The sequence below is a fragment of the Telmatherina bonti genome (genome assembly GCF_933228915.1).
Source record: "Telmatherina bonti genome assembly, chromosome: 4".
Classification (NCBI taxonomy): domain Eukaryota; kingdom Metazoa; phylum Chordata; class Actinopteri; order Atheriniformes; family Telmatherinidae; genus Telmatherina; species Telmatherina bonti.
In genome coordinates, this window is record NC_136622.1 from 25,757,203 (window position 1) to 25,784,295 (window position 27,093).

Below are 27,093 nucleotides of genomic sequence, written 5' to 3' on the forward strand. Positions count from 1 at the left end.
AAGCCAGTCCAATTAAGGAAAAGGCGATTATCATGAAGTCTAGTGACTTTTTCTGGTGTTAGTGAAGATTTCTGTTGAGTAATGTGTTAGCTGCTAGCTGCAGCGGATGCTGTAGCCCCGCCCCCGTCCAGACGATCACACAAGAAACTTGGGTCCTCTGGCAGCATCGAGCTTCAAGCTGCAGTCAGTAGGAGGTGCTCTTCTCAGGACCACACTGAATCCACTGTTCATTTACTGACTATTAATGAACAAGTGTGGAAAAAAACAATAATAATAATTTTTTTTATAAAAAAAAGAATGAAATTAGAGACTGGAGCTATTTGTTAAATTCCTCAAAAATGACATTTTGAATAATTTTTGTGTGGTTCCGTTTTGACCAGGAATTTTTTCTATTTATTTTATTATTTATGTTTTTTATTTTTATTTTATTGTTTCAAACAGAAATTATATATTAAATTTAATTATTTGATTTAGTCATCTACCAAAATCCATTTAAATATATGAAATATCAAAATGATTAAAATGTGCTTAATCCAGATTAATTCATTACGAATATATGTATAAATATATATATATTATATATATATATATATATATATATATATATATATATATATATTATATATATATATATAGTATATATATATATATATAGATAGATAGATAGATATTTATATAATTCAATTCATTTAAATGGGAAAACATGTATGGGGTCTTATTGGTGTGATAGTAGGCTACTGTTCTGTACTCTATTACTGTTAAATCATATTGAATGATAAATTATGTTTTTATCACTTGGAACGATCTAACGTTTCAGTAGTTTTTGTTGTTGTTTCTTTTAGTTTTTAATAAAATAATTATAAGTCGTTAATCAAATGAATTGTAATTAAATAGAGTATTTTGCCATATGATTACTAATAAGTAGCTCCTTTATGACATATGCTGAAACGTTATGGCTCAGATGACTTCATCGGAGTGTTTTGGTATCTAGGTACACAGTTTGACGCTGAGCACGTACATGTTTTGTCGGTTTGGAAGTACCGTTAACGCCCACTCGAGGTATTGCTCTTTTTTTCGCAGAGGGACAGCTCCATTCACAGGGCTGGGCAGGCAGGCAAGCAAGGCGCAGGAGCGGCAGGACACAGCGACGTAGCGTGGGACCTAAAGGATGGCTTCTCGCTGAGAACACCAGGCCACTTCAATCCGCACTGTCTTGATTAGCCATTTCTACATCGGACATACCTTTTGCTGACACTGAAACCATCTTCTCAGGAATGGAATTCTAGCGTTGAGTACTGGAGGTCCCATCCTTCTGTTTTTTCGACCTGCCGCGGAAATAGAGGGACTTCCTGCCTGCCTGTCTCACCGCTGCCGCACACCCAACCAGCCCACTCGGCTCATTTATTTCAGACAGTCCGCAGACTACAGGCTCCAGCATCTGGACATATCAGAACGGGTCTGTCGCAGTAGATAAGCAAAACGAGCCTGTGAGTGCTTTTGCTGCCTGTATGATGCCGACACATTTGCGGTTCCGGAGAAGGTCATTCCTTGGGCTTTTATTTCTTTTTTCACTGTCCACCTCGGCTTTGTATTTCATCTACTCCGCCCCCGGAATCGGTAAGTCCGTTTAAATGGATGGTTTCGTTGTTAATTGGCAGACATGGGGATGAGGTGAGGCTGTTTGTATGGGCCGTTAGGTCATGTGGAACAGCACGGCCATGCGCCTCTGCTTAGCCGTGGTATGGATGAGACTCAGCTGGATGCTGATCCTATAATATCCACGTACCTGGTCATGATGATAATAATAGTACAACAGATGAGCATGGCTGTTATAATCTCGCCAAAATTACCAGGCCCTTTGGCTGTTGTTGCAATGCTTCCAGTTAGGTCTGGAGCCACAGGCCAATTTTGTGTTTTGGCTTTGATTTGGTTTAATTTTTGGCATCATTTGATTAATCAGAGTTGACTCAAGTCTTTCTTGAGGCTAACCATGGCTGATTGTTTCAGGCAGACCAAGGGTCACATTATGATTCATGGATTTTTGGGGCTAAATGATATTTCTGCTTGGGTAAAGATCATTTTCAAATAAGTCATTACTTGCCTCATAAGCTGCCTGTTAGTCATGTGTAGTTGTATAATATCACATGTCTCCAGTCTCCCTTCATTACTTCATCATTGTCTTCTCTTATTACTGTTAGTCTCTGTGTACGCTCAGTCTCAAGCAACTTGTCCATCCTTTTTTTTTTTTTTAGCATCAAACATGCTCTACTCGTTTTATCCACCCAGATACATATGGCTGACTTTGCTGGCCAGTCTGGTCAATGTCTTCCATTACTTTAGTCTTTCTAACACAGCTTGTGTCATAACTCTCTTGCAAAAATGGGAATTACATTTACCTCTGTCCTTGACTGTGTCGGCCAGACCTCTTTTTAATTTCCTCCTACTGGTTTCAAGATTGAGACTGGTTGAAGGTGCACAGATTAGCGGCAGATACATGGTTAGACATCTTTCACTTTGGAATCCACAAGAGGGAGGATGACTTGAGGGAGCAGGGAGAGTTAAACATGCATCACTGGGACCAGTGCTCAGACATCCTGTTTTGTTTACTGAACATCAAGTTGTCAGAAGCACAAACGTTTAGCATGAGGGAAAATGAGAGAGCCTGTTATGGTCAGTGACTGGGAGTGACATACTCTTCTTGTCATACAGGTGTAACCTTTTAAAAAATATCAAAGAGCAAGCTGTTTCTTCTTACTCATCAAAATGGCTATTGATCCTTTCACGCTTTTTACCAGCTGAGGACAACTTTGTCAATAACTGAATCAATTCTCATACGCAGGACACATTACGGACTGCGTGTCGCAGGTAGTGAGAGCAATGATTTGTCTAAATGTGAAAGAAACAAGTAAATCACTGAGTAAGTGGGATAAAAATAATTCAGTTGTTCACTATTTTTCCAGCATTGACGGTGTCTGGCTGGCTGAGAGCTGCACTTGGCCATGTTCGTCCTCCAGGGTGTTGAGTATTGTAGGGCCTTAATGGACATGTGGCTTACTGGGGGTTTGTTTAGAAACGGAGCATGGTGCACCAGTCCATTAATTATGGATGGTAACCGGGAACAAGGCAGCTTTTCCTGCTGTCGCTCAATGCTGCTGTTTAAGTCTTTTACAGTAGGCCAAAAATGGGAAATCATGTGACGGCTCGGGGATGATCCTTAACAGCGATGGAATTAATATTTAGTCATATGTTGAAATGCTTTTCTCACTGGGAGTGATATTGATTCATGGTTGTAAGTTGAGGTTGCAGAACCTGTGGCCAGAAATGCACCACTGAGCGGTGACTTCAAACGGTTGTAAGTGATGCCGCTTAACAAGAACGTGTTTGAGATGCTAAGGCAGCTTTAACATTTGACTGCCTCCAAACCGATTGCGTCTCGTGTCACGTTTGTCAGTATCATAAACCGATTTAAAACTGATTCATGATGGAAAAATTTGACAGAGAAAATGAGCATCAGACATGGGGGGTAGCTTTCTAACGTCTCATGTTGCACTTTTCTTATATGAAATATGTGGATGAAACAGATTAAACAGGAGAAGAGAAAACTGCAAATTTGTGGATTATTATGAATACAGGTTAAACAATATATTATTAAAAGGCAAGAAGAGGAGGAGAGAGATTAATCCAGCTGCTGGTTCGCACATTGGGGAACCCATCCAGAACACCTGAACAGGGCTCCCTACTATGATACCCAGGTGGCTTCAGTGCAGAATGCCCCAATTTAACTGCTTACTCCATCTCTCTCTTCCTCTTCACCATCTGCCTCTCTCTCAGCCTGTCTGTCTCCTTGCAATAATATGCACCAACACCCTGTCCTCCAAAGTGTGTGTCGTCCATGAGCATGGATGCTGACTGATGCGGGCCGGGGATGGAGGGCACAGCTGGGCCTCGTTACAACAGTTTATTTAATTAAAACATGAGCGGATCCCACTGGAGGGAGCGCGAGGGAAGACGCTTCCTCTATTTATAGGTTTGAATGCAGATTCGCACTTGCACACATGCATGTGTACTCCGCTACATCCGGGGGAATGGAAGACAAGAGAGCAGGTGCTTCTCTCCGTCACCAGAGACCAGATCCATCCCCCTGCCTCCTTGTGTGTGTTTCTATGGTATTTATCTTTGATCGCAGCTGATTCATTCATAGGTGCGGCTGACGACTTTGCAATACTTTGACAACCTTCCGAATGTTGACACGCAGAACATTAAGCAATGTATGCTCAAAGCTGGAAAGCACAGGTGAGATGAGGAAACACTTTTAAACCATGATTCACTGACTCAACATGTGACTTTGGGCTTTACTGAGGTCTGCATACACTGTTTATAGTTTCTACCTCTCTCAGTCTTGGAACTGACCTCATGTAACCTGAACACCTCCTTATGATCTTCCCAACACGTGTCACTGCGCTCACTTACCTTTTTCTAAGAACCGCTGTGAGAGTGCAGACTATAAGTTAATGTCTTTGAAACATGAAAACAAGTGATTTCTTTTAGGACTTGTACGATTTATGAATGAAGCTTGGCAAGGAAATGGCCCATTTCCAAATGAAATCTGAATAAAACAAATGCTTTCATGTCGTCCTTTTCAACACATGTGCCGGTAGATTAGAACAGCCTCTTTCTGGAACATATTATAGTTAAAGGCTTTATTATTTTAAATGTCAGTTCATGTTGTTTTGCGTGTGTTTGTGTGTATTTAATTGCATAAAAAGTATCACGATTTATTTAAAAATGGGCTCCTAGAGGGTTTCTGTTCGTTTACACTGATATCACAGTGTGTTGTAGTTTCATTTCCTGCAACGTGTTACCAGCTACAGACATGTCTGTCATGATTTAAGCTCATTTTAATAGTTAGCCACTCCAATTGAGTTTAGTGTAAGAGTTTAATGATTAAAGGCTAATGTTCTCTAAAAGTCCCTCGTCTCAAAGTATCAATTTGAGGAGACAGTAGCAGAAGCAGCATGATTTTCATTCATGCTCAGCCCTCGTGTCCGGACATCACCTCAGTGGCAAATGTCTGCTGTGTGTTTCTGAGTAATATGTTTCACTTGTTCTTTTTGGGGTTTTTTCTTCATGTACTCCAGAAGAACTTTCTTTACGGTGCACAAGAACATATATGGTGCTCAATTTAACCTCAGGGAGTTTTCATTTGAGTTAACCACTTCCTGCAAAGCCAACTTTCTAATATAGCAACGAGTAGCTGCTCTACCTAAAGTGTATTTGAATTCTAATTTGTGTAAAAAGGGTATGTCTGAGGCACGGAGACATTTTAAGAATAGAGAAGCTCGAAAAGATTGAACAGATTGTGCTTGGTTTTCTGCAGTTTTCTGTGGCTTAGACTGGAATGAGTTCCTGTCTGAGGCTTTGTGGAGGTAAATCATTAGAATTGTTCAGGACTGACCTAATTGTTCATCAATAATGCAATGAAATTAGTTAAGTTTCTGGTAATCTTTACACCACTTGTGGGACTTTGATTATAAAACATCTATTTGCTACAGTTGAACTGCCTGTCATAAGTCACATAAAGACAGTGTTCGCAACAAGTTTGTATGAGTTAATATGTCTGGATTTGTTGGTGGTAATCATATGGTTCCGTAGAAGCTACAACCTATAATAACCTATAATACAGAGTCACATGTTTTGTAACAGTATGGCAATGTTGACCCAGGCGTGTGATGATGGTAGTGCTTCTACCTATTAGTGCTTGGTAGGCATGCTGCTTCTTTGCTGATGTCTCACTTGTGTTAATGCCTTCGCTGACAATCTTAAAGCCATCCATCTCCAGCCCTTAAAGCCTAACACAACCATCAACCCCTGGTCCTCATAGACTACCGCTGTTTAATTGATCCGTCTAAACAGCTCAGTCCAGCCATCGTCCTCAGGCTAATTTCCACAGGCTAGTCATAGCTGGTGAAAAATTAACTTTGTCCCAAGCTGGCTCAGACAGAATCCACTCAGACTGCTTTAATTAAGTTAAAAAAAAAAGAGAGGGAAATGAAAGTAAAACCATGAAAAGCTGGACAACCAACAGTTTAGCCACATTGGCTTTAGATGCTTAAGATCTGCTGTTTGACATTTTCATTGCAGTTGCCATGGTCCCCTCGAGACCTGCTTCCATTGAGGGCAGACTGCTTTCTATGGCCTGTACAACCATAGAAACATGCCATTCTTGTTCCCATGATGATCTGGGTGACAACAATCCCCAAAAATAGGAGTCCTTTTGGACATCTGTACATTTAAAATTGAACCCCCACATAAAAGTCAATACATCGGCTATAAACTTGAAAGAATTCTGGATTTGCTCTGTGTTCTACCACTGACAGGTCAGAACAGCACTTAACTTATTATTTAAATAAACATGTCAAAATAGTTATGTCTGCTTCCATCTAGAGCTTCTCTGCCTGTGAAAAACCGTCTGCCCTGATGTAACAACCCTGCATTGTAGGTACATACACACAAGTAAAGGTCATGTGACTGAGAACACTTTTCACAAAGGAATTTAGGTAAATATCCAGAGTGAGAGTTCATGGCACTTTGAGTCAGTCAGAGGCACAATTTATCCTCTAAAGGCTTCCATTGCCCTTATGATACTTTACCCAGTGTACCCATTAGACCCTGTTGAAGCATAAGCGTGAATTTGCACACACAGTCTCTTGATGATAAACTCCAGTGCTGTTCACTGGAACACACAGAAGAGCAAAAAAAAAGTCACCCTGGAACGGGCACATAAGTGCACAACTGTTTTAAATCTCTAAATTTTTAGCATTCATTCATGTTTGCATTCAAAAGGCAGATGTTTTTGTTTGGCCATACACCTGCTTACTGTGGAAACCAGAGTATCTTATGCTTTTCAAAACTGTTTCTATTGCCTGATATTCATAACTTAGTGGTATGAGTTGGGCAATTTACTTAATAATGACATTAAAATATCGAGGAAAGCTTTCAGGAGGTTTTATGTTGAGTCATTTTAATTGAAACAAACCAAAATCATGAATGTCCCCCTAAAATTGGATGAGTTTTCATACTATGCATGTCCGTGAATAGAGGACCGTATTGGCTTGCCAAAATGCCGTTAAACATATTCTTATATGTTTAACGGCATTATATATTCTTATAGGTTCCTTAGATGTGAATGATGTAAATTATTCAAGGCTTCAATTATAACTAGATTCAGTAAACACATATAGTTACCTCTTTGATGCACCAGTAGCAGATATTACTGCAACAAAACATGTCCTGTCAATGACAATAGTTCAGAAAAGTTGGTCCACAACAAGTTTTTATTCATAAAAAAACCAATATAGACAGAACTTAGCAGTGTGCGTCCAAAGACGAGAATGTCTGAAAATTATTTTCCCCTGTTTTCTCTTTTTTCTTCTATGCAATTTGCATTTTGTTCCCATTAATATTTTTTTTACAGTCTTAAAAAAAGTGGAATTGCATCAGAGGTGCACATTAACAGTTTAGTCTAAAATGTTGTGATGTTTGATTACTTAAAATCCATTGTAATCAATGGATTTTCTTTTCTTTTTTTCATTAAAAAAAGAAAAAAAACTATAAAAGTGGTTTATGAAATAAAAATACTGTTTATGCTCAAGTGAAATTGCAATTTATAGATCCCTTACTATTCTTGCAATAATGTAAATTGCAGTAATTTTTTATGCTCAGCTATTCTATTCAACATTAAGGGGGTGGAATAAGTTGGAAAATCAATCATGGGAATATATGTGTTGACACATTTAGGTTTGAATCAAAGTTTAAAAACAAAAAAGGCTCCAACAAGTTTGGTGTAGAGACAAAGTGCATTTGCTGCAAATAAATTCTGTTTAAATATGCTCATTAAAATAATCCATTATCAAATATATGACGAATATAGATGCAATTAAACTGAGTTCATTTCCGTGACGATTAATAATCAACTAGCCACAGTGCAAAAGCAACCTGTGAGACTGTGTCTTAGTCAGTGGGTTCAAACTGAAACGCTATTTTTCTCTGATTGTACTTTTCAGTGGGAGACTCATTAAACTCCAAATGCATGATGTGACATTTGACTGCAAGTGTTTTGGGGTTTTTTTCTTATGTCTCAGGACAGTAAAAGTACATAAAATGTACTTATTTTTTTAGTTGATTTTTGAACATTTAAAAAACTATCCATTCCTCATAGAGTGTACACTACACCATACACTCTAGTTTCATTACACTGTACTAATAACCTCTGCTTCCCTCACACAGAGTTACTGATCCTGTTTTTGTTCAGGCATTGTCCGATCAGACAAGCTACCTACTCCCACAGCAAGCGTACATGGCACAGTTCAACAATTAAAAGTGTGATACTTTTATTATTGATTTTTTTTTTTTTTTTTTTTTTTTCTCTCTCCCCTGAAGAATGACCTCACCCCTCCTGCCGCGGATACCTGACCTCAAACAGATGGTGGAGCTTAGTGTTGAAGGGTGGGGGTGTATCAGTGCATGGATGGAGGGAGGTGTCATTTCAGAGGCAGACTTGGGGTCTGGTGTGGAGGCACTAATCAGTTATGTAACCTAATCATCCTGAGGAGATTCCCAGTCTTTGTTGACCTGGCTTGAGCCTCCTTTTGTTATTGAGAGAGTTACCATGGTTACTTTGGCCGCGTGTTGGAGAGCAGTCTGCAACTGCAACTTGTGATGAACTTGTGTACAGCAGTGATGTTGCTTGTGAGGCCCAGTCTAAACACACACAGTGAGACGTTGTTTGAAGAGCTGGTGATTGTGGGTAATTATTATAGTGAGCTATTAGCCCTCAAAAAGTTTCTACTTGGCTCTCTGTCTAACCCTCACCTCTGAATGAACAGCCACAGAAAATTTAACACTTTCCATGCAGACACTTTTACATCTCTAAAGTCACTTAAAAAAAAAAAAAAACTAAATAAAAATTTTAGCTTGTTTTTTATCTTATTTGCAGCAAAGAATAGGCTCATTTCCTATTGGCTAGGTCCATCCTTCATGTTTTGCTTAACAAAAACTTCACAGTTAAATTAGGAATTTCCACCTAGAGGCAAAGTACTATACTTGACTGAGAGCTGATTGACTGTGCAGTGTTCATGTGCTTATCTGCTAAAACAACAATTATAGCTGTATGGTACTTCTGCAGAGCTGTCATCTGGATCTACTGTTTTTGTGTCTTTTGGGTCTTCCATCTGTCATCAACATAGTTCATATATGTTCCAAAGTGATGTTTCCTAACAACTGCCTTCGCTCAGCCATGGCAGCAGATGCAATACGCAAAGAAAGAACCAAAGAACTTGATTTGCGCTTCCTTCCATTTAATCTCAGGAGGGCAAAGTGTAGCTATGGTAACAGTTGATTAAACACTACTGTCCCATATGATAGTGGTGCAAATTCAATTTGTTTTTTTTTTGTTTTTTTACATTGCTTACTAATAAAGATTGTTATTAAGCCAGATTAGATCTTCAGGTAGTCAATGATGTTTGTGGAACTGCAGGGAAATCTAATGAGTGTTTTTGCTTGGGAAGACATTCACCCTGCATCCATTGTTTCTCAGTAACATTGCTCCTCAGCTAGGTGAATATGACGGCATGTTTTCCCATGGGATATCAGTCAAATACGTGTCATTACATGAATTCACGAGGGCAGAAAATAATTGGCTTAAAATAATTAGCTTGGTGATTTATGAGAAATCCATTTATGACCAAATTGACTATTCTTAATGTATTCAAGCAAAAGTAAATTCACACAAATTTGGATGCAAAATGTTCAATGCATTGACATCGTCCTGTATTTCCTAACCTCGAGTAAGGAGTATATTAAGATATTTCATTCTGCACATACAGTGTAACTCAGTACAGACAAGTCCTTAATATTTTATATGCCTTGATGTTTTCTAAAGCAGAGTCATTTTGCACTTATGTTTTAGTTAAGAGATCATGGTTTTACTTTAGCATTGATGTAATTATTCGGATTATATAATGGTGTCTCAAAGTAATGAGGTGTTGAGTGTTAAGGCTCAGCAGCTCAGAGTCGATGCAGAGGGTTAAGTTTGGAAATCCATAGGGAAAGGCATGCATGTGGAGTATTTATTTTTTTTTACTTTCTTTTTTTAATTTTTTTTTGTTTTTTCCGCCTTGTTCCACCGTATGTAGCTAATGTGACAGTGTGGTATACTAGCTGCCTGCTCTGGCCCATTTGTTCAGTCAACAGTAGTAACCTCCAGCTGTGAAGAGACCTCATCTTTCTGCTGGAGGGAATAGGGAAATAGAGCAAGTAGAAGGAAATGGGCATTATGGTATGCATGTGTATTTGAAGTAGAGGATAGGCTGGGGGGAGGGTGTGGGTTGGATAATGGTGGTCATCACTGTAGCAGTTCAGTGCAATTGTGCATATTTGGTGTACCTGACTGTATTTGTCCTCTGTGCACTCATAACACTGCACTGCTGCAATAACACAGGAATGTTTTGGACAGCTGCCAAATATAAAAGCAGACGGAAATGGGCAAAAGAGAGCAGCGGGGGTATGTTGAAAGAACGAGCCAGTACCCGCAGTGGCCGGCTTACCAACATCACAACAGTCTCACATACTGGAAGTCCTGTGGCTGTGGCAAGACCAGCGTAATCCAGTATGCTTTGTGCATTTATGGATTTTAACTTGCCTCAACAAAGACAAGAACTCGGTTTTGTTATGATTAGATGAGAAAGGATAGCATATGCCCGGTAGGCTTCTAAAATTAGGGGTAACTGCAGAGGTGTTGTTAGACGAGAAGCATGGAGGACAAGTTGAGGGAAACCTGAAATGAATCTTGAGTTGATTTAATGACCTGCTGTGTAATAGTATTAGGCAGGAGCTGCTCACATGTGGTAAGCCCTGCAGTTTCTCTCCTCCTCCAAGTGCTGCGCGCACTGCAGTGCAACCACTTCAGCATGAAGAGTGGGCAGATGAGGAAAGTGGGGGAGAGGGGATGTTGGAGGTGAGCAATGGAAAACCACACAGTTCTACAAGTTCTGTCTTCAACAACAGAGTTTGTCAGAGTTTCAGTTCAATCAGTTTGGTTGTAATGAAATGACACTTATTGAAGTCAGATTAATGAAATACTCCCATGTAAACATGGCTGCTGCTCCTCATCAGTGTCCCAGCATGTACCCATGACTGTTTGGCCTGCATGATTCTCCTGTTGAAGATGGCAACCAATGATTTAGCAAAAAATTAACCTGAAAGTCCTGAATGTTTTACACCAAGGGTGACTGTTTAACCACCAAGTTATTAAAATGTTTGGATCAACTCGTTTCTTCACACCTTTTTAAACTTTAAAACTTAAGTCTTTTTAGCCATAAACTCCCTAATGTCTGACATTTGGTCTTGTTAAAGTTGTGTATAATCTAATTCCAGGGATGGTATTGCTGTAAACCAGCAACCTAAGAGCAAGGACTTACAACTAAAATGAGATGGCTGCCGGCTTGTCAAAGAAGAAATCAACCTCAACTTCATGAGAAGCAGAGAGTAGCTCAGTTCACACTGCCACGCTGTGGTCTACCGTGCCAGATGATGCTCTGCTTGCACCACCATTTTGACATTTCTTGAAACTTTGTGCGTAGAGATGGCTTTCCGTTGACCTCACACTCTTGATCATTTTTTTGCCCCTCTCACTTTGCCTCTCTGCAATTGTGCACCTCACAATAACAGATTTATCTTCATCTGTGCTCTAGCACCTTTTTCAGAGCAAAGCTAGTTCCCTTTGTAAACATGAACGAGTCGACATTTACAGAAATAACCGCTGTATTCTGGCTTGCATCTTCCTCTCCAACCAGCACTCGAATAAAGACAAAAAGGCTGTTAATAATATGAAAAGATAAAGGTCTCTTGTCTCTCCTTCTCTCAAACTCACATATGTACATATAAAATCTGTGTCTTCCTCTCTCCATCTCTCACTTTTCTTCCCTCAGATCTGTTTTCCAGTATTTGCTTGCAGCAGAATGAAAACACGGGGGTCTGGCACCGCTGTGCCGTTTTATGTAATTCTCCTCTCTATGTCTGGTCCCCGTGTTTCTTTGCCATGCAGTGGCTCAGCAGACATCAGGCACACAGGGGACCATCACACATGCACACAAACAGGCTGATATGGGCACACACTCTCAGACACACACACACACACACACATTTGGGACAACAGAGCAGATGGAGGGACAGAGGGACTAGTGCAAGACTAATAATGAACTCATACTATACCTCATGTTGCTCCTGCTGGCATATGTTAATACATACGATGACTGAGTGTTGCATGCTATTTTTGGAACCCCCTCTCCGTTTTTTTAATATCCTGCAATGCATTTTCAATTTAGTTTCATTACACAACACACCCTTGCATGTTATCAGAGCCACCCCTTCTCCCCCCCGTCTTTGGCAAACTGAATTATCTGAGAGAAAAGTTCAACATTCCTCTTAAGCGACACTGCTCTGTTAAAAGGTAACACTGCATTTCTAAGGTGAGACGCTGCAATCTGTGTTGGGAAATCATGTCAACTTGTGTCATTGATTACCCAGACCATTACAGCACAGCCTTAAAGTCCAGAGGTGAAGAAAGAATGCAAACTCTGTGAAGGAGTTTGACATTGCCAGTAAACTACAAGGACACTAAATTTCCTCCTGCTTGAAAGCGGAAACTCTTTCATTTATGGGCAAGAATTATAAAGTTCACTTAAAGTGGAACTATTATGTGCATTTCAGGCTAATTTATTTTTATTTCCTAGCCCAGAAGGGCTGGGATTGATCGAGTTATTGCCACAAATCGCTTTATTTACTTCAGACCGACCCTCTCCGTAGGCTGTCAGATCAGCCTGCGGGCAAAACGAGTGGATTGAGACTCTTCCGCATTAAGCCCCATCTCCCGCCACTGCGCTACATCGGGAGCGCGCACCACAACTGCTTTCGCCGTCATTGTAACATCTCATAAACAGAAGGATTAGGCTAATATGAACTCAATAAAAAAAACAAAATACAATGTCAACACATAGCATACAGCCCTACATGTTGGAACCTGAATCAGACCCTGAAAACAAAGTGGAAAACAGCAACGAATGCAGCAGGATGTCTCTCTTTGGTCAACTTACCAGCCATCGTTGGAAATAACTTTATCCGACATTTTCCACCCGCCTGATGTATTTGTACATGCCCTTGTTAACCAGTAGAAGGTAACCAATCACTGAACCTTATCCCCCGGGACGTCACAAGGATTTCCAAGTAGAAAAAACTCTCTAAAACGACGTGTTTTTCGTCCCCATAGAAACCGAACTGAGAGAGTGCTGGAACTCAAACTCAAACTCAAACATGCGTTTAGGTGATAAAAAACAGTGCTGTTCACATGTCTGATGAGGATTCAACACTGTAACACTGTAGAAAGCTCAGAAAACTCCAAATACCATAATAGCACCCCTTTAACTTGCATGTCTTAAGAAGTCTTAACCCACTAACTGTGGTATTGTAATACATTCTATTTTTTTCTGGTTTTTACCTGTGAGAACAGGAGGGGAAAAAAACATTATTTTTTTTAGTTCCAACTTTATTGAATGTTGTCATTCAGGTGACCAAATAAGTATATATTTCACTTAATTTTTTTTAGTCATATTCTTTCTTTATGTTCATTATTATTCATGTGCTGTGTTAACTAAAGGAGCTGGGTTCAGTTTTTTTTTCTGGATATGTTGCTTTCAGTCACCCAAGCCCTTCTTTACACAGGTCAAAAAACCCAGCAGCACCAGTTTTGGAACCATCTCAAGTGACTGCACTCCACCTCTGCTCTGCATCAATAGGAACACAGGAGCTGGGTGACTTTTGTTGGCATTAGCTATTGCACAGATGGCTTCTTATACATAGTTTTGATGAAATTCAGTAAAAAGTGATAAACTCCTCTGATCATTTTAAAAAGTTTAGATTATTAGAAATTGTGGTAAAACGCACCAGGATGATGCAATCGACAGCCACGTCTTCCTGTTGTCAGTCAGCCTGTCTTCTGGGAGTCGATCTTTTACATTAAAACAATTTATTTTTATTTTCATGTTTGATGATTTAGAAATAGAAAGCTGTTTGTTTGAATATACATGTGTAATTGCTTAGAAAGATACAACAATTCCTCTTTTATTCTTTTGTAAAGCTGAATGACAGCTGAAAATAATCATTTGACTAAGATTTTATCATTCTTTACAAATGAAATTTAAACTTTTTGAGTTGCATTAAAGGTTTATATTATCCACAGATAAATTATCCTCTCTAAAGCCTTTGTAAGTTTTCCCTCTGTGTACACGTGCACAATCACCATTAACTCCTGTTGTTTCAGTTCTGCTCTTTGACAATGGAAATGTTTTGCAGAATGTAACCGTTAATGTAATCCTTTATGATTTACTCTTTCTTGTGGATGAAATGAGGAAGGAGCATCTGGTGATGTGGGTGTGTGTGAGTTTCTGGGTGTGTGAAGTTGTATTTGCAGTACAGGATTGCTTCAGTTTGCAGTAGGAGACGACTGAAAGTAGTGTGGCGTTGGGTTGCAGCTAGATGTGTGTGACTGAATTAGTTTTGGGGGAGTAAAAAATTCAGAGATTTTTTCAATTTTTTTTTTTTATTTTTATGCTCTGCTGTTTTGCTGTCATTGACACAATGGTGTTAGAAATAGCAGATTTACATTTCCAGTAGGTTTCCCGTTTCTGTGATAACATTGGGGGGGAAAAAAATGTAATGGATGAGGAACACCATAAAGAACTTGCTGATGTTTTCATTATGATGATTTGTTCTTTACAGGCAGGTGGAAAACAAGGTAGGGCAGCATTATGGCGACGTAGAACAGTGATTGAATAAATGAAATTGACCGCCTGAGAGAGAGAGAGAGAGAGAGAGTGGCAAACAGACAAGAGGGAATAGGAGTGCAAGTGGTTCGGAAGCTCTTAGGAAATGGGCAGCCTGCCAGGAGCTGTGATAAGCGCTGACGTCACCGCTGTTGCGTTAAATGAAGAAATCTCATCTTGTCAAAAAAGACATTTGCTCTAGTAGCTGCTCCTTCCTGCTTTTTTTTTTTTTTGTCCGTTGTCTTTGTCTTTATGTCCATTTGAGGAATGGAGCTGTTGGGAACATTTTTGGATTCCTGTGCACATGAGGGTTCTGGCCGATGCACTGATGGTGGTTTTCCTGTCATTATCCTTCCACACACACTATTATACTTGGCCACTGTGACTGTAACGAGAAGGGATGTTTGTGTGCATGCAGTGCAGCTGTGGGTCTGGAGGAAGAGTCATGATTCACTTTATGACTGAGTGTCATGTGACCGTAACTTGCACTGGACCAAGATTGCCTTCCTTGTGAGCTGCTTGTGCTTAAGTCTGTCTACTTCAGGAAATGGGCCAAAATGACATTTAGAATTACACAGATGGTCTTTGTTATGCCTGCCAAATACTGTTAATTTTTGAGTTGATGCATCACCATTGATCCAGTGTTACAGGAACAAAGCATGAGAAAATCCGGTTGTGGTAACCTAATACTTATGTTCATCGTGGTGCTTCCAGTAGTCTTTAAATCTATTAACACCAGTTGATACTTGAGTTTTAAAGAATGTGAATGTAATCTTGCTCAGAGGCATTTTCTTTTACTCTGGGTGAAGTGGTTCCTCGTCCTGATAGTAGTCTATACATTTTGTAATCATGAAAAATAAGAAATATAGTTTGACTCCTCAGTTTGCTGTAAATCTGTAAAAACAATGACCAATCAAAAAGTTTGAACTGAAATTAAGTTGTTCATTTCTTATAAAAATAAAACAGCCTTGGATTCAGCTAGAAGTAAAACCAGAGGGGCAATAGCCAAGACAGGGTGCCACTTTCAAAATCTTGCTAGCTCCCCAGCATTACCTACCCCAGCTTTAAAAATCCATAGTGTGGCATGCTGTTGCGCTACCTATGCATCAGAGTTCTACACATTGTAAGATTTAGTCTTCTGCCAATGTTTTTTTTTTTTTTTTTTTTTTTTTTTTTTTTTGGTTTAGTAGTTAAAAAACAAAAAAAGTCAATGAATCTTACTGGCAAACTTGCAGCATGTGTGCGATCTGCTTAACAAGGTTATTTTGGTGCCAAAATCTGATTAACTAAGGTATCTGCTAACTTCAGCTGTTTCATTTAATAAAGAAAAACAATTGCAGTACTTTCAACATTGTGATGGAATTAGGACTTTTTTAGATTTACTTACTTTGACATTATATTTTAATCATATCTGCTTAAGGAGTTTATTTGAGTTCTTCCCTTGCAGACTCCATATTTTGACATCTCCAGAGCAAAATCCAGATTAGAGGAACCAGCAACACACCACTCAAGCAGATGTGTTTAAATTATTATCAAGACGAGTATGTAACTATCAAAAATCAAAATTCCTTCACACTTCAGTTCAGTTAGTCAAGTGGGATTCAGTGGGTCTAATAACTGCATATTTGCAGAAATAATATTCCTTTTTGTATATAACTCACAAAAGGCATTTTAAATTAAGTTGATATTTGGCCTGAGGCATGATTTAAAAGGTTAGTCTAACAGTATCTGCATTAAGTATGGTCATAAAGGTCAATATAGAAAGTCTGTGAATGCAAAACACACTGATTGCTGTTAGCATCCCCATCCTGAGCTAGTCGTCTAAAAATAATGTTGGCATGATTCCAACTTCACATCAGCTGTTGACTAAATGATATAAAAAGTCATTTTTGCTCAGTATTGAGGATGGTTGTTGAAAGCCAGTATTAAAAGGATGCATGGTGTAGACCACTGGCCAGCATATGTTTGTGTTCCCCCCCCCAAACAACTTGGTTTGATCAATCAAACTGGTCATCCTGCAGCCATGCTTAACATGTAAGGTTCGAAAATGCTAATTAAATGCTAAAAGCTAAATCATTGTCTGAACATATGAAAGTAATGTAAAAGCTCTAACAAACACACATAGCTGATGCTTGCCAATGGTTAACATTTAAGGGAGGTCATGGACACTTTACATTGGGGCCACACCAGCGTCACACTAAGTAGGCTGAGCCTGCGCACCATTTGTGTGTAAAAATCTATCGCCTTAGCTTGAACAATCTGGATTATATGAGCACAACAGGACTGTGTTGATGTCAGGAACACAACAGATGATTTATTTCGGAAATAATTAATGATTGATTAAATTGTGATCATTCTGACATTTTGAGGTGAGGCGTACTCCCGCCAACATAACCTCATCCATTAAAGAAATTTGCTTTTCCCTTCCCGCTTGTCATCACTTCTATCGGGCATATGTGTCAACAAGAGGAAAAGGAACAAACCCAGTCGCACCGAGTCACAAAGTATATCTATTCAGGTGAACGTACAACATGTAAGAACAGTCATAGCAGATCTGAGGTTGGTACATCAAAAATAGTTTAAAAGTTAAACTTCAGCTGATTTTTGCCATAAGTCACGCCCTGTTGCTACAGCTAAATAACACAGCTGTGTTGTTAAAGTATTTCATTTTGATTATGCACAACACAGCCTCCTGATATATATAGGAAAAACCTTGTAACACCAAAGCAAATCTGATCACTCAGGGCATGTAGAAAAGAACAGCAATGTTTAGGTGAGTTCCACTCTATGAATAAAAATAACATCCATGAATATCAGGATCCAAAATTTCCCAGCAAAAGCATACGCTCTGCTACTGGCTTGCGTAAACAGAGACTGGTTTGTCAATATGAATGCCAGTGTTACTGAAAGTGGAGTACAAATGATCTCTAATCAGCAAGTCAAACATTTCTGAATACGGGAACTGTTCAGACTTTCTGCCTGAAGTTAGACGGATTCTACTAAACAAACTGAACACACTCAGGAGGAAAGACTCAGCATATTCTCTATGGTTTTATTCCTTTTCCTTCATCTTCCTTGAAGTGAGCCTTAGATAGATTCCCTGACTCGACCAAAAATTTTCCAGTAGCGGTTAGCAGTGAAGCAGCAACAATGAAATGAGTCACAAAATCACTACATGTGTGTAAACGGGTACAAGTACAGTAAGTTCAAATGACTGCTGCTTGCAGACAGGATGCAAACTATGTTGCATCCTGTCTGTGTGTGTCAACTTCCTCACATACTAACTGACAACACCATCGTCCCTGGCACAGGAAAACGCAGAAAAGATATGACTGTTTTTAATTTACATTCATCAGATTCTAGTTTCTGTGCAAATTTCTTCGGTTTTATTGCTCCATGTTGGAAAGAGTGAAAGTATGAAAACAAAAATGCAATATCTGCATGGTAGTGCAGAGCTTTGGTTATGGTTTGTTTGTGGCTAACAGAGAGGCTGCTGTCTGTTACCATTGATTTGCTCTATCTGGATTTCTCTGCATTACTTACAGGGGATCAACGGCAGTAATAACATGTTTGACCCCCTAGCTGAGAGACAGTAATCATTGAAAAACCAATGTACCTCAGGTTGCTTTGACATTGCATAAAAATCCCGACAGCCTCAGTAGATTGACGCTTTGAAATCGCAGTAGTTGGTAGTTGTGAGGGTTATACTGATAATACCGGGGCTAATGGCCTGTTTACTTTCCAATAAGGTATTGGAATGGGCCTAAGTCATAAAAAGGCAACTTAAGGTGTTACATTACTGATAGAGCAAACTGCCGTTGGATTTAATTACACTGATAAAATACATGTTCAGCATTCAGTGCAATATAATTGATGTGAGTCCTGCTTAAAGTTGTATCTTTATGATTGTGTGGATTATGGCGTGTAACTGATAAGCAGTAGCAATAAAACCGACCCTCTCTGAGTGACATATTTGAACTGTGAAAGCTAGGAGGGTGAGTGTGATTTGTGTGTGTGTGTGTGTGCGCGCGCGCATAGAGAAACCATTTCTGGTGAAAGGAAAAAAAATAAAATAAAAGCCTTCCAGCTCTTATCAGGAAGCCAGCAGAACTGGACCAATCACCTCCCACTGCTGAGCTATCAATGTGGGCTTAATTGCCTTTCAGAAGAAAAGTTGTGGTGGAACGAGTACAAGTGTGTGTGTGTGTGTGTGTGTGTGTGTGTGTGTGTGTGTGTGTGTGTGTGTGTGTGTGTGTATTAGTGTGTGTGTGTGTTTCTGTTTAGCTTTCGCTGTACTTTTTGCGAGTGTTGATGTGTTGTGACAAGGTCCTGGCCTCTGGATACACATCCACTGCATGTAGGTTGGATGTGCCCTGGTAGGATAATATACAACTCTCCATATGCTGAGCAGGAATAAGAACGAGACATGTCAGAAAATGTCTGTCCCTGCACTGTGTCACAATCCAGAAGCCTCTGAGCATTTTTCCATCATATGGCGTCTCAGAAGGGCATCAGTGAGTTCGTGTGTGTGTGTGTTTTGTGTTAGTGTGCCTCTGTGTGCATGTTGGAGAGATCACTCTCTGTTCTGTAGTTCTCTTTTTTTCTCTCATCATATTTTGCTGATTTACTGAACACTATTCGCGTACTGCGGAGGTTAAATGACAACATTGATTTCAGTTAGCGCTTAGCCGCTGTTCGCTAGTCCTGCTAGCCTGGCAGTTTGGAGAAAATAAGATGAATGTGATGGAAACTGTAATACAATTACTAATGACAAATCGCATCCCTTGGATTTCTAGCTCAGCGGTATTTCACTTGCACACAGTGTGCTCTCATATGCACATCTACTGTACGTGAGATGGTGGATTATATTGGAATGGCTTTAAGATGAATGATTATTGAATTAATAGCCAGTGATTGTGCAGTTGCAGACAGACTTAGAAAAGACAGTGGCAGCACTCTGGTGGAGTGTCGTGCCAAAAAAAAGAAAGCAAGAGTGGTTCTCCCCAGTGATCCCAAAAGTTATTTTTGACCTTGCGATTTGTGAGGTCTTTTTTCAGTTTTTTTTTTTTAATTTTTTTATGCTGTTTTCAACAACAGAAACTTTGTGGGTAAATTAGAAACACTTTTATTTGCATATAGATACGCTATGGCATTTGTGCAATCATGAGAGCAGCACTGTTTTTGGTTTCCCATTTAGACAACATACAGTCTGACTGTTCCACTTAACTGCTCATCTTTAGCAGGTGAACTCGCGGTGTTATTTAGGTCAACACACACCTTGCAAAGGTTTGAAACTTTTTCTGGTAAAAGAGCCCCATTGTTAACGGCTCTGAAGATCTACTGAACTGTTGTACTAGCGCGTGTTCAGTTTGGCAGGAAACCTCTGTTGGGGGGTTTTTATAGACACGTAAAAGGAACCTTTCACACTCTGTTTCCTCTTTGATGCTTCCGCTTTTTTTTTTTTTTCACTGTTTTAAAATTGATATCTGCTTTTCAAACAAATGTTTTAAAAATACAATCCATAATCTGTGTTGCAGCTGATGATGATTAGTAATGTAAGAGCACTGTAAGACTTGGCATATCATCATCATCATCATCATCATCATACAGAGTGAACAGGACTTAGTCATTTCATTTACATTCATCATCTCAGTTTTTCTCCTTCATGAGAAATAAAAATTCCAGCAGTTTCCTTGTAGCTGGGAAAACCCTTTCACTGAGTCCCCGGTGCACTCAAAGTTCACTTACCTACTGTTGATGTACGTTCATGTTGTTAATTAACAGAAGGCAGAAAAGGTTTAAAAAAAAATTTTTTTAAAAGTACTTCTTCATTTAATAAATATTTTCAGTTGTGCTGCTGTGCACTACATGATGAGATACTGTATGTATTTTGGCTTGGGTGTGATGATAAAGGTGGTTAAACACTGTTTCATTCTTTTCTCTGTCCACAGTGAATGAATATGTGTTCATGGTCCAAGCCAGAGGCATCCAGATCCGAGAGAATGTGAAGAACATTGGAGTTCAAGTTCTGGAGCAAGTGGTCAGAGGAGCTTACAGCATAAACGGAACTGGTGAATATACCCCTACATTCATACATTAGAGTCGGCATGGAACTATCTTCTCGAGTCATACCTCAGCATGAATGCTGTTGTGCGTACGGGAAAGTCAGTGATAATGGGCTAAGGCTTGTCACATACTCCACGAGAAGCAAGAACTGAGTTCTTGCTCTCGAGGCTGCAAGAACAAGAAAAAAATATATTTTTCCTTCAGGTCCATACATGCGGGGGGGCGATCTCTGCTTTTATCTGTAATGAACCCGGCTGTTGCCTCCACCAAGGAGGTTAATATTTTACCGCAGTCTTTTTGCTCAAGATGACTCAAAAGGTTAGGGATGGATTTTTATAAAAATTTCAAGAGTTGTTGGAAATGTAAAAATGAAGAACTGATTCCATTTTGGTGGTGATCCGGATCACCGTTTGGATCCAGGAATTTTTTAAAAGGATTCTTTAACATTGTGCTTGGTGGAGGTTTCCGCTCTCCGAGAGCTTTTCTAGTTTCATATTTAACGACCAGCGTAGTCCGCGGCAGGGCAGGTTGTGCACACGGCTGGGTTCGAGTGTTTTAATGCCACATGCAAAAATGTTCCTACTTTCTCACCACCTCGGTCAGCTGTTTCATCAAGACAATCCGTTTTACCTGCAACAGTAAAAACGCGGAAGCAGCAACTCCGCTTCATGCTTTTTCTGTGTTAACCACGCCCACCTCAAATGTCCGACCAATCACACGATACTTCTCGGAACCACGCAAGAAAAAAGTTCCGCCAGCCCGATGTGTCGAGAACTGTCTTCAAACGCGTCCGTGAGAACAAAATGAAGTCATTTTTTCTCGGCGCCTCAAGAACAAGAAAAAAGTTCTCGCTTCTCGTGGAGCACGTAACAAGCTTAAGACTTGTTTGCACGTTCTTTTTATTTTATAAGATTTAGCCAGTGTTGTGTCTGAACAAGTTCATTGAGCCATTGTTCATGAACTCGTTCATATCTTGGGGGAGCGTGAACTGAACATACTGTATTTCTGTCTAATGAACGTTATTGTGAACGCACCCAATCAAGCATTTGTGAACGGCGTTCTCACACTATTCAACTTTACTTAAAAGAGGGCCAGATTTCCGTGGAGCCTTTCATGCAAAATCTCAACTAAAACCAACTAAAACACACCTTAAACAGGGCCTGACATAAAAGGGGAAATACCAAATCTTGCAACATCCGCTGCTAATATCATACCACGCATGCGTCAAATTGCAAAGCATGGAGCCAAAAGACTTTTTTCTCCACTAATTATTATGATTATATTATATATTTATGTCCATGGCCTTGGAATCCTACTGACTGGATTTATTTATTTTTGTTAATTTACATTTTTTATATTTGGGCTGAATATTGCACTCTTATGACCCAAGTTGTGGAACTTCTGTCTTTTTTGGGGCAAAAAAGTCAGAAAAAATGCCTCAGTAAAAAATTGAAAAGTTACTCAATGAAAGCAATAATGACAGAAAATAAAAAATTGAATATTTGAATATTTTGCACGTTGAAATCTTGCAATTTGAGGTACATACTTTGTTTGCTACCTCAGCCTGGTTCCTATGTCCGATTTTTTTAATTCCTCATTAATAAAAAGGAATTCAAGCAACAAGTTTTTCCTCATTTCTTTTAAAAATATATTGCTGGAGCAAAAGCTGCAGCTGGTTACGGGTATAGACTGGATGGGTTGCAACAATTGGAAAATGACAGTATTCTAAAGATAATAGTTTTCTGCAACATAAAAAAGAATTATGAAATAGTTGAATTTTGGAACAGTGAACTTAGCTAAAAAAATTTGGATTATGAACTATCATGTGAACTACTTCATTTTTAAATGTGTGAACTAAACTTTGAACTAGTTCCTGTAGGATTTGAACTTATCCAACACTACAGTGGTATTCAAACCAATTTAGCCGCAGCTCGTTGGCAAATGAAATCTGCTGACAACTTCATGTTGCTGCTACTGCATGTGTCATTCCAGATTATTCCTATGAATTCAACTTCAGTGAGAGCGATGCTCCTCCCACCACATACCTCCCTGAGGGTTTCACATACCTCCCCTCACAGGTTTGCCCTGAGAGACTGCCCTCCATGAGTAAGTACGCTATTTGGGTTGTGATTTAAACTTTTAGTATTCATGTTCTGCTTGGATCTGGACTCAGCATCATTTAATGTATGTAAATTAGGTACCAACTAAGAAAATGTTGTGGTTTTCATTGTGTATTCATGCGTATTTGTTCTAGGAATAAGCACTCAAGTAGATGAGCGAACATGTTTGATTTCAGCCTGATGACACGTTGAATATGTAGAGAAAGTAAACTATTGCAGATATATATCGGATTGCTCAACCGATGCAGGCCTTGACATTTTCTCCATCAGATCAATTTAATTTTTTTTCCCATCACTGCTCACATGGATCCGCTGACACATGGATCGCTTTCCCTTTCTTCTGCGTTCCTGTGGCATAATCAGTCTTTCACAATCGGATTTTTCTTTTCATCACTTTCCCTTTATTTTTTTTAAATCCTCATTTAGAGGGCAGGTTGGAGGTGAACATGAGTGAAGTATCTCTGGAGGAGGTGGAAAGATCCTTATTGGAGCAAGGGCTCAGCATTTCCTCTGGTGGCTTCTGGAAGCCCAAAGATTGTCTACCTCGCTGGAAGGTGAGTGGCGATGTGGCGCTGTTCACCGACACAAGAGAGATGATTGCAGACTTCTGGAAGACATTGCAATAGTATTTAAGTAGTACTCCTCGCCTCTCCGAAGAACCTTGAATGGATGACGGAAATTTTTCTGGTCAAGGCCAGACTTGATCTACGTATCTCTTGCAACACATTTAACTTTATGGTATCATCTTCTCATATCAGGTCACGCTGAAGGCCATAGTGGAGCCAGTTTTCAGCCCTGGGGTTTTACATTTAGGCCAGCTCTCCTCTTTATGATGTGGAATAAACTGGATAAATAAAACATATGACACACAGTTTTTACTGTGAAAACAGACATAAAAAGTCTGAACTTCTAGATTAATGCACCACATTAAAAAACCACTTGACTAAAGAAATTAGCTTCTATGTTTTTATGTCTGGCTTTATTAAAATACCCATGACTTGCAGTAGGTGCTAAAGCTAAACACACAAACAGACCAAGAGGAAGACCAAAATTTATCTTAAAATTGAGGCAACTTATGTTTCACACAAACCCCTCCCTCGTTCTCTGAACATAAAAGTCCGGCGCTGTTGCTTTGCGATGCGGCGACTTGTTTCTAACGTCTGTAGCAGCCAGAAGTTCTTTCACACCTCCTTTAGTTACACAATGTTGGTATGGAAGGAGTAGATATTTCAGTATTGATCCACACATCACAACTAATTACACTTCTCAGATAACTACTCCGATGAAATCATGGTTCTGTTCCTATATAAGCTGTCCATTTCTTTTTTTCTTTTTTTCTTTTTTTTTTGGGGGGGGGGCTGTCACACCAGTCCAAGGTTTATGCTGCCGTCCCTATTCAACATTTCTCATATTATTTACTCTAATAAATGCATTAGTTTTGCCCCAAAATGAAGATTATAGTCAAAAACTCTGTTTGAGGTTTGTTCCATTCGTTGCACCACACTATAAAACGCTGGTGCTGCTCTGGAGGTCTGTTATGTGATGTGGAACAAACCTTTTCTCCGCACTTTTACAGACATGTTTCTGAACTGTACATACTGTACATGTCACTTTTTTTAATCTCTTTTTGTCTGTAATCTATCTCTAACCATCATTTCTCACAAGGGACTGTTTGTTCTCCAAATCTTTTAGCTTCTTATCATCTTCTTTTCCTTCCCGTAGCTCGACGACTGTTTTTTTTCTTTTGTTTCATACTGAAGAATAGGAAAAGGCACCATTAGTTACATTCCGCTGGGGAAAATGAATGCATCTCATAAATATTTTGGGCCTCGCTGCTGCTGGGATTGAATGATGGTCAGATCTTATTGTGTTATTGCTGAGTGTTTATGGTAATAGTTATTACCAGGCTTTGCTGCTATTTTTACCCACATTCTCCCATTTAACCACTTTTGAACAATAAACTCTCAGAAATGTTTTCAGCTTTAAGCGAACAGCAGACCTATTTCTTTTACACTTTGTGCAGATTTGATGTGTTTTCCTTTGTTTGTTGTCGCTAGGTGGCAATCCTAGTTCCATTCAGGAACAGACATGAACACTTGCCCATCCTCCTGAGACACCTGGTGCCAGTGCTGCAGAAGCAGAGACTCCAGTTTGCCTTTTATGTCATAGAGCAGGTATGCACACAAACAACTATTCACAGAAACCAACAGCCTGCTCAGTGAATTTCAGAAATATTCTCACATTTCCATGCAAGTTAACCTATAACAATAGGAAAGTCAAAGTATCTTTTCTGTTCTGTTTAGGGGGGTACAGAGCCATTTAACCGAGCCATGTTGTTTAATGTGGGCTACAAGGCGGCTATGAAAGACCTGGACTGGGACTGTCTCATCTTCCATGATGTGGACCACCTCATGGAGAACGACAGGAACTACTACGGCTGTACAGACATGCCACGACATTTTGCGGTCAAACTCGACAAGTACTCCTACATGTGAGTCCCGATTCTGTCTTCAGGAGAATTATCAGGAAAGGATTTCGTGCTGAAAATGACTGTGATGTGTGCAATTGTCCCTCCAAGGCTTCCTTACAATGAGTTTTTCGGTGGTGTCAGTGGCCTGACGGTGAAGCAGTTCAAAAAGATTAATGGATTTCCTAATGCATTCTGGGGCTGGGGAGGAGAGGACGACGACCTCTGGAACAGGTGAGGGGAACACACACACACACACACACACAGACCAGCCAGTCGTTTGCCTGACAGAGCTGCAGCACGAGGCTGACTGCATTGTTGACTTTAGGCGTACTCACGAGATGAGTTAGGCCAGTTGGCACATAGCAGGCTTTTGTGTTTAGTTTTTCTTTTTTTTTTTTTTTTTTTTCCTCCGTTTGCCTTTGCGTCACAGAACCCACCCCTCCACCCACCCACACAGCTCCCAGGCAGCCACAAACATACAGGGCTTTTAGTCCACTCTCCCACCTCTAACTGACTGGCTCCTGCTTTTGTTTCCACCTGTAATATGGAGTCCATTTTCTATGCAGTTACTGTGATCTTATATACAAGTGTTTTATTAACAGGTTATAGCATGATTGACTTTTTTTTTTTTTTTTTTTTTTTTTTTTTTTTTTTTTTTTCATTTATCAAACTAAAAGTTCACCATGAGACTCATTAGTGCAATGCCTCTCCTTCCTAAATGCGTACGGAGTGGACTAAAATCTATCAAATATGTTTGCGCAGGGTGCGGTTTGCCAATTACACAGTAAGTCGACCGCATGGAGACCAAGGACGCTACATGTCGATTCCACATCACCATCGCGGGGAAGTGCAGTTCCTGGGAAGGTCAGTGTCCGTGTATGCACAGCTCATTCACACAGACAAAAACACACCCACACCCACAAGCCTTCGGTCAGAAGAGAGAGCTGATAATTGCAACAAGGCTTAGGCTCATGTGATGTAAGCCAGTCACATGAAAATCCAGAGTGGTGACTTTGAGTGCATTTCCACTCTTTTAAAGACTTTGCATGTGATGTGCTTGTGTGCCTCAGAACTGAATTCTTAAGTGACTTAAAACAACCCCAGGAATGAAGGTTTCTTTGATTTGTGTATGATTTGGTGGGGGAAAAAAATCCCACTATTTGTAACTGAAAACTGACTTTTAACACTGTTACAAATTTATGTGACCATTCACTGAGAGCAGTAACGGTCTCAAGAGGAATCCCTCCATGGAAAAATACACAGCTGAGCTCCTGCTTTCTTAACAAGAGACAGCAACACTCTTCAGAGTGTCCCTATGTTGTTTTCCAATGCTCAAGTGCTTTGAATTCCCTGCCTTCTTCTTCTTCTGATTGATTATTTCTACTTGCAGGTATAGTCTACTACGTCACTCAAAGGAGAGACAGAAAGTGGATGGTCTTAACAACCTAAACTACTCCCCCCTAATCTCCAGAAGGCCTCTCTACACCAACATCACAGTCAGCTTGAGCAGAAAGCTCGCACCCGTAGCCGACTACTGACGTAGGCAGAGCTGGACTGCAAA

General features: G+C 39.8%; 1 protein-coding gene across 1 annotated transcript; it reads left to right on the forward strand.

Moving 5' to 3' along the window:
* Positions 1-1,508: 1,508 nt before the first annotated feature.
* On the forward strand, positions 1,509-27,070 carry b4galt5 (UDP-Gal:betaGlcNAc beta 1,4- galactosyltransferase, polypeptide 5; the record flags this gene model as incomplete). Its single annotated transcript, XM_079238637.1, has 9 exons — positions 1,509-1,617; positions 20,828-20,947; positions 22,935-23,048; positions 23,489-23,616; positions 25,120-25,236; positions 25,366-25,553; positions 25,641-25,763; positions 26,295-26,396; positions 26,923-27,070. 9 exons carry the CDS (start codon positions 1,509-1,511, stop codon positions 27,068-27,070), a joined length of 1,149 nt encoding a protein of 382 aa, XP_079094763.1.
* Positions 27,071-27,093: the final 23 nt, after the last annotated feature.